A 20,526-nucleotide genomic window follows, 5' to 3' on the forward strand; every position below is an offset into this window, starting at 1 on the left:
AGCCCCCCGCGCGCCCCCCGGCGCTCGCGCTCACGCACGCGACCCCAGGAGCAGCGCGCCCGCGCTCCTGCCCTCCTTGCGGCCCTTGGCGCGAGGCGCCCCGGCTCCCGCTGCCGCCGGGCCCTTACTCGGTGCCTCCGCCGCTCGGCGGCCCTTTGCTTCGGCCGCCGCTCCCCTCCCCGCCGCCCGCGCCGGTCCGAGGGCTGCTCCGCGAGGCCTTCGCTCTCGCCCCCCCACCCGTTTGGACTGTCTCTCTTCAGCCGCCGTAACCACAGCCCAGCCCTCCGCCCCTCCTCCCAGGCCCCCTCCCCCTTAATAACTCCCTCCACGCACCCGGGCCCCAGCACCGCCTTCGCCACTGCGCGCCCGGATGTGAGGTGGCCGCGGCGGTGCCGGGCGGAAAAGAGAAACATTGCGGCGCGCTCCCCGGGCGCCGGCCCCAGCGTGCGCCCGGAGGCGGGGAGGCGGAGGCGGGGAGGAGATGGCGACGGCGGGGAGGGGGCTGGGGCAGCGGCGGCGGAAGTCTTTCCCGGTATGCGCAGGCGGTCGTCCTGGGCAGCCTTCGGGAGGACGCTGCGTTCCCACGAGCGCTTCGGGGCGGGGCGGAGCGGAAAGGGGCGGGCGGTGCTTGGAGCCTGCAGTCCGCGCCTGCCATCTCTCTCTGGGAGGCGGTGGTCCCAGCGCTGTCCGGGTCCGGGGTCCGCGGCCTGGTGCGACTTGGGAGAGCGACGACTGCTGCATTCGCACGGTTCGCGACGGCGGCGAACTGTGGGGTTTCGGCGGTGGCAGTCTGAGGCGAACCTGGGGGCTTTTGAGCCTGGCGTTTGTGGGCTCGAATCTCAGGTTTTTCATTAGTGGTGTACTGTTGGGCAAAGCCCTTTTTCTTCCTTCTTTCTAAAATGGCTCCTCTCTATAAATTTATGTGATTGTGTTGTTGCATTAACAAACTTGCCACCATTGCTTTTGATTGAGCTAAAGGCGACTGACAGATTCATTGAAAGGTTCCCCCCCGCCTATAAGCCGAGTCTTTACAAGCCTGCACGGTAAGGGGAAGTGCGAGTGTGTTTGGGTGAAAATGAGACGGCGAATGTGAAGCGCATAGTACAAGTGGCGAGACTCTGGCAAATGGGTGCACAGCAATGCAAACGCAATTTTCCTACTCTGAGAAGTGAGAGTAATTGCCGTGCTGGGGAGGAGCCATCCATAAAGGTTTGACGGAGATCACATGTGAGCCTGGTCTGCAGGAATATCTCCAGCCCCAATTTCTGTCGTGTGCGACCGCCCGGGGTTGGTATAAAATGTTACATGGGCGTAGAGGGAAACGCAGTTTTTCTCGCTAAAGGGTAGTGAAGCTTCCATTTCTTTGAAGGGGCCTACTTTGAACTTCACTTGTAAAATAAGGGGATTGGGCATTGAGTGATCGCCAAGTTCCCTTCCTATGAGTCTTGGCAACCGAGAAAATTATGAAAACATTTTTCGTCTGTAATACTGAATAAAATGTTTCTTTTTTTTTTTTTTAATAAAACGTGTTAACTATCTTTGTAGGCAAGAGGCAGAGGGAAACATTTGCAGATTGGGCCGGAGTTTGCATCCCAGTTCTGCCACACCCTACAGGCTGGGGTTAGGCCATTTCTTTATCCTTAGCCTTGGTTTTCTAATCAATAAAATTGGAAAGATGATAACCCATCTCACAGGGGCTGTTATCAATATTAAAAAGGATAAGTTGGGGAAAAAGCCTTACACAACCTCCGTAAATCTGCTTTTTTTTAAGCCTATTCAGAGGCACATTGTAGGTAATCAAACAATGCTCGTCTTAATATTTTAGAAATCAAGCTGCTTTTGGAATCAGGTTCTTCCTAAGGTTGAGGATAATGGTATAATCCTTTTGCTATCGGGCATAATGAAGAAGGCCCATTCTTTGAAGTTCTTATATTCTGGTTCTGCCAGTAGGTGTGAAACCTGAGCCAGTCATTTCGTTTTTCTGGACCTGTTTACTCCTTTGTCAAAAAAGGATAGCAGTACCTACTTTTCAGGAATTAGCGATACTAACATTGTCCTAATAATCTACTCCTGTGTAATAAACTACCCGAAAACTCAGTGGCTTAACTCAATATTTATTTTGCACCCAAGACACCTGGTTTCTGCTCCATTTAATGGTTCGCTTACTCACATATTTGGTGCTTGATGGTGGCTGTCGGCTGGGGTTCCTGGAGCTGTTGACTGGACGTTTATACATGCCCTCTCTGTGGCCTGAGCTTTTCTCACAACATGGTGGCAGGATTCTGTGGGCAGCCAGTTGCTGAACTGCCTTTTCTAACCTAGCCTCAGAGTCATTCAGTGTTCTGCCACATGCCGTATTCTATTAAGTCACTAAGGGGAGGGGACTTAGACTACTTTTATGTAGACGTGTCAAAGAATTCGTGGACATATTTTAAAATTAGCACATACACATAAAATCTGCTCAAGGCATTGTAGCTACCATGGTAGACGCCTGGCCTGGAGCTAATCTATCCTAGTTGGGATAGATTAGAGCTTCCACCAAGCTCTCCTTTAGTATCTTGTAGAACCTTGGTCTCACCTCACTTATCTCTCAGAGACTCTCAATTTGTCCTTGTGAAATGAGATGCAAATTAGTACCTGGGAATAAAGGTAATAATTTACTAAGGGAGGGTCACCTGTGTTGTGCAAAACCTAGATGCTTGCAAATCCTTGTTTAATTGTAGCTTTTGAATATTCTCGGTAAGAATGATAGTTTGTAAATGCCCCTTTTTGCAATTAATGAATTTTTAAAATACCTGTATGAGAAGGCTCCTTGAGAGAATAAGAAGTTATTTACTCTTGTTCTTTACTAAATATTTGAAAGAGCTTAGGTTCAGTTCAGTTCAAAGTTTGGGACTCAAAAGTTCAGTCAGTTGGGGGAAATTAGCAGTCCAAGAGCAGTAGAGAAGCAAATGAAAATGCTAGAAACCTAGTAATTTTTAGAGCAGCCTAATCTCAGAAAGTTGGGATTACTCAACTAGACAGTGCCTCTCTAAATGCGCTTTTTTCCTGTTCAGTTTTTCTTGCTTTAAGGGTAATCCCTGGTTCTAAGAAAGAGTTAAAACAGTTTCACAGGTGTGTGGCATAATGTACTCAGGTTAAGGACTATAAAGAAATTAAGGGACTTTTGGAAGACCACACAAATTCTTTGCAGAGCCTCTACCCTTTCTGGTGCTTTACACCAGAGCCAGTACTTACAACAGAGTACTTACATCAGAGTAAGTACAGTACTTACAACAGAGCCAAATGAGTAAGTGCTGCTCCACTAGCTGTTGTTACTCTATACTGTTCTAATCTTTCCTGACAGGAATAATTATTTGCATTAATAACTCGAAAATGCCTTTCATCCCTTCCTAAATTAGTCAAAGTTGATGGTAGTAGAGGTACATGACAGGAATAAAGCGTCAGCAAATCATCTAGAAAGCATAAAGTACTTCTAAGACTAATTTTACAGTTAGTAAATATTAGTGTTAATTTGAAACTCACTAAATTAGTCATCCCTAAAAGATTGGTTCCCGTGTCCTGCTAAAGTGGAACTTCTTTTAAACACCTGTTTTTTAGTAACAAATTAGCATATGTAGAAAATAGAGCAAAAATGCAAACGACCTGTGTGATTTTAATCCCAGGACACCCAGCAAGTATTTTACCTCATATTTGTAATATAAAATCTTCCAAGCATTTAAGTACATAATGCTAGCCTTTGCTCTCTCCACCAAAAATCTCATGTGCTTTCAAATGTTTTACAAAGCGGAGAAAAGCATATGAAAATGGCCCACCTACCTTCCCTTACTCCTATTTTTAAAAGATGATCAGAGTTCTTTAAAAAAAAACTTAACGACTATTTACTAACAATTAGTGCTTAACTACATTTTTTTAAGGAATGGTTCAGAGAAGATCCCAGCCTGGGATAATTTAAAATCGGGGGCCGCGGAACACCTCCCTTGGCCTTCAGATTGACAACCTCCCTGGTCCACGCATGCGCGCGCCCTACTACTTAGGGGCTGGCTCTTACCGGCTGGGAACCATGGAGAACCAACAGCTAGAGAGGCTCACGCGGGAGCCTGGCAGTGGGGGGAAGGAAAACCTTCGTCCGCGTGGGTCTCATCCCTAGTCCTTGCCGCGTGAGGCGTAGCTCGGAAATCCGATTCGAAATAACTCCTACTCCTCTTGTCTAAGCTCTGAGCTCTGAGAAGCGACTGGGCCGAGTCCGCGAGCCCTCCTTGAGTTTGCACAGACGTCGTATTCATCCGCGCACTTTAGGGCCAACACAGCTTTGCCGGTGCCCCGCGGCTGCCACAGGGAGGCGTGTCACCTCTCGGACTGAGGCTGCGCGAACTCGAGTCCCTGGAGAGACGTGGTACACGCACGCCGCGTCGCCGTGGAGACAGGGGCGGGGCCGGCGCGAGACTCGTGTGCAGAGACGCGGGAAGCGCTGAAGAGGTTGTGGGCCCCGCGGGTCCGAGGAGCGCGGGCCGCGGCTGCCCACTCCGGCTGGGAGTTCGCGAGGCCGGAGTGTTCGGCTTGTCAGGTATGAGGCCTGGTCGCATCGTCTCCAGCCTCTGAGTGGCTCGGCCTCCTCGGTTTGGAGTCCAGCGGCGAGCGCACGTCCCTGTGGACTCTCCTCTTGGGGCCTCCGCTTCCCTCTCTAGGAGTGCAGGCGATGCTTCCTATCCACCGACTGTGATCTGGGAGTGGAAGAGGTGTGAAGAGAGTGCGCAGGACTTTCGGAGCCCGCCTTCCTCGCCCAGCGCGGTCCTTGCGTCCTTCTTGCCGGGTGCTGCTTCCTGTCAGCTTCTAGTCGCCTGGGCTCCGAGCGCCGTTTCCTCCCGCGCGTCTGGTGCGCTGCAGGCGAGCGCCGGTGCCTGCATCCTTGCAAGGCTCATTTGCAGTCGCGGATCCGAATCAGGAGTTTCTAGATCCCTGCTGCGTGGCCAGGCCCGGGGCTAGTGTGCACGAACCTGGGGGACCTCATCTGAACGCAGAGGGCCCAGCAGATCAACAACAGTGAAGCCTCACCGGCAGCGGGAGATAAATGCTTCCTTACTATCTCATGGGAGGCGGTTCAGGTTTCTTGTCGGCCTGTGGAGAAGCATAGTAAATATTTGAACGAATGGTGTTAGGGACCTGAGTACCAGTCCGGCCCTACCTCTTGGCTAATGACCTCAATTAGGTATTTCGTCTGTAAAATGAAATGGCTACCACCTGTTTGGGTGGCTGTTAAAAGGCAGGTTATGAATGAAGAATGCTTAGTACTATCTATACCTGACAGAGAGTACCCGCTAATAAGTGTTTTTTTGTTTGTTTTTTTAATTTATTCGTTTTAGATCTCATGGTGCCCGCCCAAGTGCCATGGAAGTATGAGGCTTGGAGGTGTCAGGGAAGGCTTCCTGGAAGAAGTAGTTGAAACTGTTTTGGGTGCTTAAGATATAAATTTAGGTCTTTCCTTGTTTTTCGTTAGGAGGATCATTGATTTCTCAGTCATTGTTAGCAGCTGCAAAGTACTATAGAAACTTTTTTTTTTGTAAGATTTTATTTACTTATTTGACAGAGAGAGAAAGAGCATAAGCAGAAGGAGCAGGCTCCCCCCTGAACAGGGAGCCCGATGCGGGGCTCGAGATCAGGACCTGAGCCACCCAGGTGCCCCCTGTGGAAACTTCCTTAAGAAGTTACTTAATTTTTCAAGTTAACATACATGACTTTAAAAACCAATATTAAAAGCTTATAATAGAGGGGCGCCTGGGTGGCTCAGTCGTTAAACGTCTGCCTTCGGCTCAGGTCATGATCCCAGGGTCCTGGGATCGAGCCCTGCATCGGGCTCTCTGCTCCTTGGGGAGCCTGCTTCTCCCTCTCCCACTCCCCCTGCTTGTGTGCCCTCCTCTCTCGCTGTCTCTCTCTCTGTCAAATAAATAAATAAAATCTTTAAAAAAAAAAATAGAAAATAGCCCACGTCCCAATTATAATTTCCATTCTGCTAGCAGTTTCTCCTGATCTTATTTATAAGTTGGAAGTATATATCCTTATGGGCGATATTTCCTGATTTTTTTAATTTTACACATAAAATGTTGACTGTTATCCGTGGAAGATAAGTGGTCGGTGTTATATAACATTTCACAGCTGTACCAAGTAGAGTACTGCAACTGTTCTTTCTTGTACATCCCTTTTTTTTTTTTTCTGAAAATGAATATCTTGGGCGCCTGGGTGGCTCAGATGGTTAAGCGTCTGGCTTCGGCTCAGGTCATGATCCCAGGGTCCTGGGATCGAGTTCCGCATCGGGCTCCCTGCTCCTTGGGAGCCTGCTTCTCCCTCTGCCTCTCTCTCTCTGTCTCTCAGGAATGAAAATGAGTATCTTATTTTCTCATTTGCCTAGTACTCATGCACAGGTCGTTAAATTTTTTTTTCCTGAATGCATCAGCATTTCTCATATGCTTATCTAATTTTTTTGCAAAATTACTCTCAAAACTGTCCATTTCATCTTTTTCCTGGAGATCTTCCTCTGTTCTAATCTGATCTGGTGGTTCTGTGCCTGCTGTACTCAGTTCTAATCCAGAAACTTTTTTTTTAAAAAACTTTTATTTGTTTGAGAGAGAGAGAATGAGAGAGAGAGCACATGAGAGGGGGGGAGGGTCAGAGGGAGAAGCAGACTCCCTGCCGAGCAGGGAGTCCGATGTGGGACTCGATCCAGGGACTCCAGGATCATGACCGAACCCAAGGCAGTCGCTTAACCAACTGAGCCACCCAGGCGCCCCCAGAAACTTATTTTCACATCTATCCTGGGATTTGCTTTTTGCTATTCTCTTATATTGAATTTGCTGTTGCCTGCGTTCCTTTTTTTCCCCTCTGTTTCCTTGGTTTTGGGGATACATTTTCCTTTAATAACTACTGCTTCTACTTCCTCCTCCTCTTCTTTCTTTAACAGCTTTATTGCAATGTAATTCATATAGAATACAATTGACCAATTGAAAGTCTTCAGTGGTTTTTAATATATTCAGTTATGCAACCATCACCAAAATCAATTTTAGAACATTTTCATCACCCTGAAAAGAAACCCTTAATGTTAGGAGTCACTCCCCATTTCCCTTCAATCCTTCCAGCCCTAGTCGTCAGGCATTTACTTTGTGACTCTATAGGTTTATCTGTTCTGGACATTTCATATAAATGGAATCATATGATACATGGTCCTGTGTGATTGGCTTCTTTCACCTAGTATGCAGCAGTATGCATCCATGTTTTAACATGTAATAGTAGTGCATTTCTTTTTATGGTTGCATGATATTTCATTGTGTGGATATACCATATTTTGTACATCCATGAGTTGGTGTACATTTGGGCTTTCACTTTTTTGGCTATTATTAATAATGTTGCCGTGAACATTCATATACAAGTTTTTATATAGACATTTGTTTTAAGTTCTCTTGGCTATGTACCTAGGAATGGAACTGCTGGGTCAAATGGTAACTATATTTATCTTTTTGAGGAATTGCCAGTTTTCCGAAGTGGCTGCACCATTTTACATTATCACCAGCAGTGTCTGAGGGTTTCACTTTCTCTACATCCTCACCAACACTTGTTATTATCTTTGTCTTTTTTTTTTTAAGTTTAATTTTTGAAGTAATCTCTACACTCAAGCTCGGACTCACGACCTTGAGATCAAGAGTTGCCTGTTCCTCTGAGCCAGCCAGGTGCCCCAATCTTTCTTTCTTTTTGATTGTAGCCATCCTAATGGTTATCTCATTGGGATTTGATTTGCATTTCCCTGATGGCTAATGATATTGAACATTTTTTTTTTTTTTTAAAGATTTTCATTTATTTGACAGAGAGAGACACAGTGAGAGAGGGAACACAAGCACGGGGAGTGGGAGAGGGAGAAGCAGGCTCCTCACAGAGCAGGGAGCCCGATGCGGGACTTGATCCCAGGACCACGACCCAAGCCGAAGGCAGACGCCCAACGACTGAGCCACCCAGGCACCCCTTGTTTTTTTTTTTTTTTTTTAAAAATTTTATTTATTTGACAGAGATAGCGAGAGAGGGAACACAAGCAGGGGGAGTGGGAGAGGGAGAAGCAGGCTTCCCGCTGAGCAGGGAGCCCGATGTGGGGCTCAATCCCAAGATCTGGGATCATGACCTGAGCTGAAGGCAGACGCTTAACGACTGAGCCACCCAGGTGCCCTGATACTGAACATCTTATAATGTGCTTATGGACCATTTATGTATTTTTTTTTGAGAAATGTCTATTCATATCCTTTGTCCATTTTAAAATTGGGTTTTTTTATTACTGTGTAGTAAGAATTTTTTAAAAATATAATCTAGATATGTGTTTTAATAGATTTGCCAGTATTTTCTCCCATTCAGTGAGTCGTCTTTTCACTTTCTTGATGGTGTCCTTTGAAACAACTATTTTTAATTTTGACAACATCCAGTTTTCCTGTAACTTCTCAAGAATGAGATAGCTTAGGGGTGCCTGGGTGGTTTGGTCAGTTAAGTGTCTATCCCTCCCCTCGGCTCAGGTCATGATCCCAGGGTGGTGGGGTCCTGGGATCCTGCGTTGGGCTCCCTGCTTAGTGGGGAGCCTGCTTCTCCCTCTCCCTCTGCAGCTCCCCCTACTTGTGCTCTCTCGTACTCTCTCTCAAATAAATAAAATCTTACTAATAAAAAAAAAGGGACAGATAGCTTAAACTTTTTCTCCTTGCATGGGGAAAAAGTGTTTGATCTCTGACGTTTGGCCTCTGTGCAGGACCTTTCATCTGAGGATTTGCATCCTTCAGTTTTGAGAGACTTTCTTCTTTTCTTTTCTTTTTTTTTTTTTTTTAAGATTTATTTATTTTAGTGAGAGAGAGACAGTTTGCATGAGCCAGGGGAGGGGCAAAGGGAGAGGGAGAGAGAGAATTTCGAGCAGACTCCATGCTGAGCTCAGAGCTCACAACCCTGAGATCAAGACCTGAGCTGAGATCAAGAGTCAGACATCTAACCAACTGAGCCACCCAGGCGCCCTCCCAAAAATTAATGATAATTCTTTAATTCATTAAAATTATTTCATTAAAATATTTTTTAGATTAGAAAAAGTTTAAAGTTTAAGTTTCCCTGATTGTTTCATATTTTTTGTTTGACAGTTGGTTTGTAGTTAGTTAAAATCAAGATCCAAAATCAAAGTCCATACATTGCATTTGATCTACATCTTAAGTGTCTTTTAATGTATAAGTTTCCCCTCTTTGCAGTTTATTTGTTGAAGGAACTGGGTCGTTAGTCCTGTGAAGTTTCCTACATCATTGATTTTGCTGATTGCAGAATCATTTTTACTCCCTGTATTTTTTGTAAGTTGGTACTTAGTTGTAGATGATGCTTGATATTTAGATTCAAGTTCTTGGCAGGAGTACATCACAGGTCGTGGACTTCCTCAGATTTCTTCATTTGCTTTGCTCTCTTTCTTGTTGGAGGTCACATCCAAATCTCTTGTGATTCTTGATTGTCCATTCATACATAAGTGTCAGCAACTGAGAAATTAGTTACACGCTCCCAGTGTCTGAGCAGGACTTGCAGGTTTGTGAGCTTCTCTCTAGGGGCGAGCGTGTGTTTTCATTGAGGGAGGTAGGGAACAGATACAAGAATCTTGAGGCCTTTTAGTTTTCAGCTTCTTCTGCAAAGGTTCTTCCAGTCTCCTGACTGGGAGGTACCAGTCGAGCTGCCAGAATTCTGGAAGCAAGGTATGGAGAAGAAGCTGGATACCCTGCCTGGCAGGGTTGGGAAGGAGACCAGTGGCCCCAAATGCTCACCATGTAGACTTTCATTCAGTCACCTCATTTGTGGCTTGTGGCTTCAGTTCTGGGAGCCATTCCTTTGTTCCTTCTAGTTCTGAGCTCTTCTGAGATTCTGTGGGCCTGCTTCTTGTTGGTATCCCACTCTGTAGGTATTCTAGAGAATCATTACAACAAGACATGAACCCAAGGCGGTGACCCATTTATTACAGCAGTATTTAGCCAAAAATCCCTGTTTGAAATATCCTTTATTTACAGAAATAGTCACTAATGGTGACCTTTGTTACTTGGAGTGTGATACCAGAAAGATGAGGAGGACAAACGTTTGATCTCAGTAAGGTCTATTGGTTTTGTATGGGTTAACTTTCTTTTCTGGCTAATTCCTTCTCTGTTATTGAAATATGTGACCTTGATTATAAAGGGTGATTTCATTCTTTTAGAATGAATGTCTTATTATAAATACCTCACAATTACTCAACATAGGACAAGTCCACCCTATTAGTTTTCTTCCACCGTGTACTTAAATCTTACTCCTTTTTCTTACTACTTGAATTAGTTTCCAAAGGCTGCTCTGACAAAATAGTATACACTTGGTGGCTTATAAACAACAGAAATGTATTGTCTCATAGTTCCGGAAGCTAGAAATCTGACGTCAAGATGTCAACAGGCCATCCTCTTTCTGGAGGCTCTGGAGGAGGATCTGTTTCATGCGTTTCTCTTAGCTTCTGGTGTTGCCAGCAATTCTTGGTATTCCTTGCCTTGTGGACACATCTTTCTAGTCTCTGCTTTCATCATCACATGCTGTTCTCCCTGTATGTCTTTCTTCACATGGCATTCTCCTTTCTGTGTGTATCTGTCCCTCAGTCTCATTCCCTTTTTTTTATAAAGATGCCAGTCATACTGGATTAAGGGCCCACCTTATTCCAATGTGACCTCATCTTAATTACATCTGCAAAGACAATTTCTAAATCAGGTCAATTCATAGATACTCAGGGTTGGGACTTCTTTTAGGGGGACACAATCCAACCCACAACATTGCTATTCTTTGTGCTAAGAAATAAAACTATGTTCCTTATTGGTTCATAATGAATATTACTGGTAGAAATTATCACCAAATGAAAATGGAAACTGTACACGGTAATTTACTATTGACCCAAACTCCCTGGATATTCTTAGAGGTAACATTGACAACCAAAAAAATTAGGCAAAAAATAAAATCTAGGCTTCTCCTAGTGTTCCTGTGAAGGGAAGTCGGAGGTCTTAGAGCATCACCTGGATAAGAAGAATGAGCCAGTTATAGCCTTTTGAGTGTCATTCTCTCTCCTCCCAGTTTCCTTTCTTATGAAATAACTTTTTTAATTTTTTAATTTTTTTTATTATGTTATGTTAGTCACCATACCGTACATCATTAGTTTTTGATGTAGTGTTCCATGATTCATTGTTTGCATATAACACCCAGTGCTCCATGCAATACGTGCCCTCCTTAATAGCCCCATCACTGGGCTAACCCACCCCCCACCCCCCTCCCCTTTAAAACCCTCAGTTTGTTTCTCAGAGTCCATAGTCTCTCAAAATGCGATTAAAAAATTAAAAAATTTCATAGACTTGCCATGTTCATCTCATGTTGAATTAAGAAGAGATTAGGAGTTAGCATGTAGCTGTTCAGAAATGTGACTCCTAAGAGGCTTCAGATAATTTACTCTCCTTTTCCCTCTTTTTTTATAGTTAGAAAGGGAAGATAAAAGACTTTTTGATTCATGAAGAATCTGCTCACTGAGAAGTGTATATCAAGCTACTGCCAAATTTCCATCAAAAGAGAAGTAAGCAGAGAATGCAGAGGAAGGTGGACTCCAGGTGAGTGATAGGACTTAATAAAAAAAGATAACTGAAATTGTGACCCATATAAAAACCTGTAAACATTTTGTGTGTAAAAATGATAAATAATAAAAAAGTAGTTTCTTCCTAAATCATGAGTGGTGAGAAAGGAACTTTGGGTAAGGATTTTTTTTTGTTGATATTTTGGGTTTCTCATCTAGAGTATAATGTACATTTTATACCTAACAGAGTTCAAAACCATTTTGAGTGTGTGGGAATATCCATCATTAAAATTATGATTTTGAGCAAGAATGAGGATGATTTTGCTGAGTTTGGAAGTTCTTTTTTTTTTCCTCCCCACACACAAGTACTTTATTGAATTCAATTGCAGCCTGACATGTATATAAAATTCTGTGATAGGAGTGACAGCTTCAGGCCATGGGCAGCTGCTAATAGCTTCCATAATGTTTTATGTTCTCTGAAATTGCTTAGAAAATTATCAGTGAGCCAGTGGCAGAAATAATGTTGAAAAATAATGATGAACGTCGGGCTCCCTACTCAGTGGGGACTCTGCTTCTTCCTCTGCAGCCTCCCCCGCCATGTTCTCTCTCTCTCTCTCTCTCTCTCTCTCTCTCTCTCTCATAAATAAATAAAATCTTTAAAAAAGAAATAGTGATGAACGCAATGATCAGAAGGAGGCCTAAGAGCAGGGCCCAGATGTTCAGGCACTTGGTGGTGGAGGCATAGGCCTGGGCCCCAGCCACATTACCACCCTCTTCAGGTCCTCAGACTTAATGGAGTAGGTGAATGCCACGAAACCCAGGCAGCACAAGTTCATGAAGATTATGTTGAAGAGGGACCAGATGATGTGGTTGGGCACCGACATCTTGCGGTGGATGTTGATCATGGTGGTCGCCGTGGGAGCTGAGCTGTAGGGCACCTGGAGTACAGCTACCTTGTGCTCCTCCTTGAGCATCTCATAGGTAGTGGGGACACCAGTGTGGGCACCAGGAAAGAAGCGCTGGGAATTGCCATTCATGGTGCTAGATGGAGTAGCTGTGGTCTGGATGCTGGACAGTGCTATGGGCCCTCCATTTCCCCAGTAGTTTTTTCCCCCCGAAAGATTTCCTTTTTTGGTATTTGGGAAATCCTGATGTTGGAAGTTCTAACACCCAAGGCTGACTGTATTTTGGATCTTTCTCCTGCTTTTGATCATGGTTACTTTCAGCCTAGATGCAGGTTCTTTTGATTTCCAAATAGCAGAATCCAGCTCTGGCTAACCTTGACAAAAGGAAGGAATTTACAAGAAAGAGTGCTGTTTACTAACAAATCTCAGACTCTCAGGGGTGAGTATATGGCTTGTAGCTGGCCAGTCATGAGTGTCCCACTGCCCTGGGCACGTGACTGTATAGGCTAATCAGGGGTTTTTCTCTAAAGCTGAGACAGCCATTTAAAGAGGGTTACTCTCTATTGCTGAGGTTGCTGTGACTGCGGTTACAGTATCCACCAAGTAGAGGCAGCGCACTGAGAGAAGCAGGAAGATCTGACAATGTTGAGACACGAGCTCTAGTTCTTGAAGCTCTAGTTGAGAATTCTTCCAAAGTGCAAGAGCTAGGGAATTACCTCTTTGTGCTGAATATCTAATCTCCGCTCATTGGCATCCAAGGTTTCCTGATGGGATTGGCCAAAGAAGAGGTCTGGCAGGAGGTAGGGGGAGGGAGAAGAATGAGGCCAGACTATTTATTTATTCCCTTGGCTCCCTCCTTGCAAGATGTTTTGGGTTGGCTGTGTCCCTCCACTGAAGTTCACAGAGCACCTGGTGAGGCAGGAGTCCTTCTGCGTTCTGGTAATTATTTCCTCTCCTTACCCCTTTGGGTCTAGAGATGACACCAGCTTAGCTTCTACTAGCTTCAGGCTCCTGCACTTTCCCTTGTGGTTCCTCTACACCCACACCTTTGTAAATATGCCATCCTCAAATTATCATTTGTTTTTAGTATATCATCAGTTTTCTGTGGGAATCTTGGGAATTTTTATCATGACTGGTGTTGGATTTTGTCAGATGGTTTTTCTGCATCAGTTGAAATGATCTTATGGTTTTTGTCCTTTATTAACAGGGTATATTACATTGATTTTCAGATGTTAAACTAACCTTGCATCCTAGGATAAATCCAACTTGGGCAGGGTGTTTTTTGTATGGTTCTTATGTGTTGGATTTAGTTTACTAATATATTTTGAGGATTTTTGTGTTGATAGTTTTGTTTATTAGATATTGGTCTATATTTTGTGTGTGTGTGATTTTTTTTTTTTAAGATTTATTTATTTGAGAGAGAGAGAAAGTGAGTGAGAGAGAACACAAGCTGGGAGGGGCAGAGGGAGAAGCAGACTCCCGGCTGAGCAGTGAGCCTGACATGGAGCTCCATCCTGAGACTCCAGAAACATGACCTGAGCTGAAGGCAGACATTTAACCAACTGAGCCACCCAGGTGTCCCAGTGTGTGTGTATTTTTGTCTGCCTTTGGTATCAGGGTGTGATACTGGCTCAAAGTATGAATTTGGAAGTGTTCCTTCCTCCTTTATTTTCTGGAAGAATTTATAGAGTATCGGCATCTTTTTTTTTTTTTTTAAGATTTTCTTTATTTGACAGAGAGAGACACAGCGAGAGAGGGAACACAAGCAGTGGGAGTGGGAGAGGGAGAAGCAGGCTTCCCGCAGAGCAGTAAGTCCGATGTGGGGCTCCATCCCAGGACCCTGGGATCACGACCTGAGCCGAAGGCAGATGCTTAACGACTGAGCCACTCAGGCGCCCCAGCATCATTTATTCTTAAAATATTTGATAGAATTCATCAGTGGAGCCATCTGGACTCCTTTCTTTGTAGGAAACATTTTAAATACTAAGTCCATTTCTTTGCTTGTTATAGGTCTATTCAGAGTTTCTACTACTTTTTTTTTTTTAAAGATTTTATTTATTTGACAGAGAGATAGCGAGAGCAGGAACACAAGCAGGGGGAGTGAGAGAGGGAGAAGCAGACTTCCTGCTGAGCAGGGAGCCCGATGTGGGACTTGATCCCAGGACCCTGGGATCATGACCTGAGCCGAAGGCAGACGCTTAACGACTGAGCCACCCAGGCGCCCTCTACTACTTCTTGAGTCAATTTTGGTAATTTATGTTTTTCTGGGAATGTGTGCATTTCATCTCAGTTATTTAATTTGTTGGCATAAAGTTCATAGTATTCCTTTATATTCTTTCAATTTAGGAAAAGTTAGTGGTAATGTCCTCTCTTTCATTCCTACTTTTTAGCAATTTGCTAAAGGCTTATCAGTTTTGTTGAAGGACCCTTACTGTTGTTACACTTTTTTTTCCTTATGCTAATTTGAACTGGGTTCTGATTGCTTGCAACCTATAATGCTAACGTACAGAAGTTTTTTGTAGAACCTACTAGGCCTTGGGCAGGGTAGAAGCCAGAGTATGGTGGGAGCGACCTATCTGGCAGTTGTTTGGACCTTTCCTCCTGAGTGGTGCCATATTGGTGCTTCAGCCTCCAACTCCTGTCCAGTCTGTGTCTCAGCTCAAAATTCACTCCTGGGTGGATGAATCTGGATAGTCCAGCGTAAGTCAGATTTCTCCTCCTGCTCTAATCCACCGGGACTTGGAGAAGGATCATGGAGTTCCAGCATTACTGCTGAGGTCTGCCCCTGCTGATCCCATAAAAAGGGATCCTTGAAAGCTGAATCAGCAGTGTTTCCCTTGTGCTCTGTAGAGCACTCTTCAGGCCTGCCTCATTTCATCCTCTGAAGCAAATTAACCATGGCTTAAAATGAACCTCTGTAGCCTCTAACTCTTATTTTCTCCAATTACTTTACAGCTTCAGATGTGGGACCTTGAGAAGGGAATGTTTGCTTTAAAAAAAAAAAAAATAGAACACAGTTTAAATTCAGAAAGGTGCATAAAATGTACTGTTTATTATATCATTTTGAAACAAACATGTAACCATCACACCAGTAAAGGAATAGTGTATTGTCAACACCTCCGAAGTCCCTTTTTCTGTATCCTTTCCTAATCACACCCACTCCTTCTTCCCTAGAGTAAACCACTGTCCTACTTTAATAGTAATCACTTTCTCAAATTTCTTTATATTTTTACCAGTTAAGTATGCATTCCAAAACAATATAGTTTAGTTTTGCCTCTTTGCCTTTATATAAATGGAATCATATGTATTCTTTTGTATCTTGATTTTTTCTCTCAAGATTATAAGATTCCTTCACGTTATTGTCTATAGTTGTAGTTTGCTCATTTTCCTTGCTCTGTGATACATTATAGGACTATTACACAGTTTATCCATTCTGTTGACGGGCATTTGGGCTGTTTCCAGTTTTTGAATGTGATGATTCTCATATGCATAGTGTGGCACACAGCGGTTCTGAAGTTCGAGCCTGCATCAGAATGCTCTGGAGAGCTTAGTAAACACAGATTGTTGGGCTCCACCATCAGAGTTCTGATTCAGTAGATCTGGGGTCATGCCCAGTGATTTATATTTCTAGTAAGTTCTGGCCATGTATGGGTGTGCTGTTGGCCCACATCTTCCCAACACTGCTTCTGTGGTGGGGATATAGTCATAGCTCACTGTGCTCTTTATTCGTATTTCCTGATTTCTGTTGCTGTTGAGTACCTGTTTTGGGGCATCTGAATTTCCTCTTTCTGAAGTACATATTCAACTCTTAATCACATTTTTCTTTTTTTTAAAGATTTTATTTATTTATTTGACAGAGAGAGACACAGCGAGAGCAGGAACACCAGCAGGGGGAGTGGGAGAGGGAGAAGCAGGCTTCCTGTGGAGCAGGGAGCCCGATGCAGGACTCGATCCCAGGACCCTGGGATCATGACCTGAGCCAAAGGCAGACACTTAATGACTGAGCCACCCAGGCGCCCCCTTAATTGCATTTTTCTATTCAGTTGTGTATTGAGTCTTTCCCCCAATTGATATATAGGAATTTTTATTTTTCCAAATGTGAGTTCTTTCTGTCTTATGTGTTGCAAATATCTTCTCCCTCTTTGTGGCTCACTTTTTTTCACTCTGGTATCTTTTGATGAATTATGGTGCTTTAAACTTTAATTTAGTAAAAATGATGTCTTTTTTAATATATCTTTTCCGTCATGTTTTAAGGGATCTTTCCTTTCCTGGGGTCATGAACATATTGTGTATTGCTTTCATTGCTTTATTATTTTGCATTTTTTTTCTCTAGACCATTTGAAAGTGATTTTTGTGGGGCGCCTGGGTGGCTCAGTCATTGAGCGTCTGCCTTCGGCTCAGGTCATGATCCCAGGGTCCTAGGATCGAGCCCCACATCGGGCTCCCTGCTCGGCGGGAAGCCTGCTTCTCCCTCTCCCACTCCCCCTGCTTATGTTCCCTCTCTTGCTGTCTTTTTCTGTCAAAAAATAAATAAAAATCTTTAATAAAAAAAAAAAGTGATTTTTGTTTGTCGTATGAGTTGTTTTTTTTTTTTTTCCATGTGGATATCCAGTTGGGCCAGCACAGTTTACTGGAAAGACTTCTCTGCAGCGCCACCTTTATCATTAATCAAAGGTCCATTTAAGCTTAGGTCTGTTTCTCGGCTTTCTACTTTGTGCCTATGGTTGAATTGTCCCTGCTACAAAATCATGATGGCTTGATTATATAGCTTTACAGTAAGTCTGAGATCTAAGTAAGGTTTCTCATCTAGTACTTTTAAACACTTCTTTAAAAAAGATTTTATTTTTAAGAAATCTCTATACCCAACATAGGGCTCGACCTCATGACCCTGAGATCAAGAGTCATATGCTCTACTGACTGAGCCAGCCATGCACCCCCTCACCAAGTACTTTTAAAAGAATGTCTGTAAGCTAGTCTTGGTCTTCACAATTCTATATCAGCTTCAGAGTCAACTTGTCAGGTCTTTTCCCCATCTCACAAAACAAAAATTGTTGGGGTTTTAATTGGGATTACTTTGAAGCTATAGATCAGGTTGGGAAAAATAACTGTTTTGGTAAGTCCTAAAATTTTCCCTATAAAAATGTTTACAACTTTTTTTTTCCAGTAAGCTCTTCACCCAACGTGGGGCTCGAACACTCAATCCCAAGATCAAGAGTTGCATGCTCTACTGGCTGAGCCAGCCCGGCACCCCAAATGTTTATAACTTTGCTCTAAAGATTGATTATTTGAGAGAGGCAGAGAGCGAGCGGCCGGGGGCGATGGGAGAGGGAGACCAGCTGACTCCCCATTGAGCAGGGAGACCAACACGAACCTAGCCTGAGATCTTGACCTGAGCTGAAATCAAGAGTTGGACGCTTAACCAACTGAGCCACTCAGGTGCCCCTGCAACTTTTGTTAGATTTACTCCTGTACTTGGTGTTTGTGGTTTGAAAACAGTATATAAATAGCTTTAAATTTTGTTTATTGTTAGTCTATAGAAATACATACAGTTGATCCTAATTTGTAGATTCTGAATTTGTGAATTCATATAATCGCCAAAATTTATTTTAACCCCCAATCTCCCAAGGCTTTCTCAGTGCTCTCGGGGTCATTTTTGGACATGTGTAGAGCCTTGTAACATTTGAGTTGCTCAACAGGCACATTCTCAGCTGAGATGAAACAAGGAATGCTCTGCCCTCCCCCTTTTTAAGTTTTTATTGAGGTATAATTGAGGTACAACATTATGTTAGTTTCAGGTGTACAGCATAATGATTCCATATTTGTATATATCACAAACTGCTTACCACTTAAGTCTAGTTAACATCTTTCACCATACATAGTTACAGAATTTTTTTCTTGTGATGTAAACTTTTAAGATTTACTTTCCTAGCAACTTTCAAATACTCAATACGATTATTAACTATATCACCATGCTGTATATTTTATCCACATGACTTACTTATTTTATAACTGGCAGTTTGTAGCTTTTGACTCTCTCACCCATTTTGACCCCCCATCTCCACCCCTGCCTCTGGCAACCACCAATCTGTTCTCTGTCTGTAAGCTTGTTATTTTGTTCTGTTTCAAAATTCCACATATAAGGGAAGTTATATGGTATTTGTCTTTCTCTGTCTGACTTGTTTCATTTATTGGCCCTCAAGGCCCTCAAGGCCATTCATGTTGTTGCAAATGGCAGGATTTCATTCTTTTTTATGGCTGAAGAATACGCTATTGTGTGTGTGTGTGTATACACATACCACATTTTCTTTATCCATTCACCTGTCAGTGGACACTTAGGTTGTTTCTTTGTCTTGGCTATTGTAAATAATGCTGCAGTGAACATGGGGGTGTGTATATCTTTTAGAGTTGTATTTTTTTTTCTTCTTCAGATAAATCCCCAGAAGTGGAATTGTGGATTATATGGTAGGTCTCTTTTTAATTTTTTGAGGAAACTCATTTTCCATGGTGCCTGCACCAGTTTGCATTCCAATGAACAGTGTATAAGGGCTTTTTTTCTCCACATCCTTGCCAACAGTTCTTATTTCTTGTGTTTTTGATATAGCCATTCTCACCCGTGTGAGGTGGTATCTCCTTGTGGTTTTGATGTGCATCTCTCTGATAATTAGGGATACTGGCATCTTTTCATGTACCTGTTCACCATTTGTATGTCTTCTTTGGAAACATGTCTATTCAGATTCTCTGCCCTTTTTTTTTTTTTTAAAGATTTATTTATTTATTTAAGAGAGAAAGAGAGCGCGAGAGGAGGGAGGGTCAGAGGGAGACCTGCTCAGTAGGGAGCCTGACGCGGGACTCGACCCTGGGAGTCCAGGATCATGACCTGAGCTGAAGGCTGTTGCTTAACGAACTGAGCCACCCAGGTGCCCTCTGCCCATTTTTAAAGTGGATTGTTTGGGTTTTTTGTTATTAAGTTGTAGGAGTTCTTTATATAGTTTGGATATTGACCCCTTATCAGACATAGGATTTACAAATATTTTCTTTCAATCAGTAGATGGCTTTTTCATTTTGTTGATTGTTTCCTTTTCTGTGCAGAAGCTTTTTAGTTTTAGTTCCATGCGTCGATTTTTGCTTTTGTTGTCTTTGCCTTTGGTGTCAAGTCCAAAAAAATCAGCACTGAGACCAATGTCAAGGAGCTTACTATCTATGTTTTCTTCTAAGAGTTTTATGGTTCCAGGTCTTACATTCAAGTCTTTAATTCCTTTTGAGTTTGTGTATGGTGTAAGTTTTATTCTTTTGCATGTAGTTGTCCAGTTTTCTCAATATCATTTATTGAAGAGACTGTCCTTTCCCCGCTGTGTATATTCTTGGTTCCTTTATCATAAGTTAGTTGACTATATAAGCGTGAGTTTATCTCTGGGCTCTCTAGTCTGTTTCATTGATCTGTGTGTCTTTTTATGCCAGTACCATACTGTTCTGATAACTATAGCTTTGTAATATAATTTGAAATCAGGGAACGTGGTGTCTCCAGCTTTGTTTCTCAAGATTGCTTTGGCTCTTCAGGGTCTTTCTTGGCTCTACACATATTTTAGGATTATTTGTTCTATTTCTGGGAAAAATACCACTGGAATTTTCATAAGGATTGCATTGAATCTGTGGATGCTTTGGGTAGTATGGATATTTTAACAATATTGATTTTTCCAATCCATGACACAGAATATTTGAGGTGGCTTTATAGAATATAATACTGGAAATAACAAGGATCAACTGTGTATATATTTTTTATATTGTTTTTGTATCAAATAGTCTTGCTAGACTTGTACAAATTTTAGTAATTTACCTGTAGATTCTTTTGGGTTTTCTACATGCATAATCATGTCATACGCAAAATGACACTTTATTCCCCCTCTCCAGTCTTAATGACTTATAATTTCTCTTTTTTTGCTTTGCTCTGCCAGCCAGAACTTCCAGTACAATGTTGTATAGAAATGGTCTTACGTGTCCTGTTCATAATCTCAAACA

At 43.0% G+C, this 20,526-nt stretch overlaps 2 protein-coding genes across 19 annotated transcripts in view; one reads left to right on the forward strand and one right to left on the reverse strand.

Annotated features, from left to right (window-relative positions):
* EIF4ENIF1 (eukaryotic translation initiation factor 4E nuclear import factor 1) overlaps nt 1-352 on the reverse strand; it is a 44,928-nt gene extending 44,576 nt beyond the window's left edge. Inside the window, exon 1 of one of the 2 annotated variants that reach the window (XM_025858221.1) lies at nt 334-352. The gene's annotated coding sequence lies outside the window, so the exon portion shown is untranslated. Of the gene's footprint in view, nt 1-128; nt 282-333 lie in introns of those variants that run through there. The other variant, XM_025858219.2, reaches the window with a different exon arrangement.
* The window catches only part of SFI1 (SFI1 centrin binding protein), a 99,501-nt gene that overhangs the window by 895 nt on the left and 78,080 nt on the right, over nt 1-20,526 (forward strand). For 3 of the 17 annotated variants that reach the window (XM_025858207.2, XM_073886849.1, XM_073886848.1), the window contains exons 1-3: nt 4,068-5,209; nt 11,514-11,642; nt 18,939-18,972. In XM_025858207.2, coding sequence (XP_025713992.1) covers nt 11,546-11,642; nt 18,939-18,972 — 131 coding nt within the window. In that variant the 5' untranslated portion in view covers nt 4,068-5,209; nt 11,514-11,545. Of the gene's footprint in view, nt 1-633; nt 844-4,067; nt 5,210-11,513; nt 11,643-18,938; nt 18,973-20,526 lie in introns of those variants that run through there. The other 14 variants (XM_025858208.2, XM_025858209.2, XM_025858214.2 and 11 more) reach the window with 14 other exon arrangements.

The sequence above is a fragment of the Callorhinus ursinus genome, unplaced genomic scaffold, assembly GCF_003265705.2.
Source record: "Callorhinus ursinus isolate GAN/ISIS: 27379988/994484 unplaced genomic scaffold, GSC_fseal_2.0 scaffold72, whole genome shotgun sequence".
NCBI lineage: Eukaryota > Metazoa > Chordata > Mammalia > Carnivora > Otariidae > Callorhinus > Callorhinus ursinus.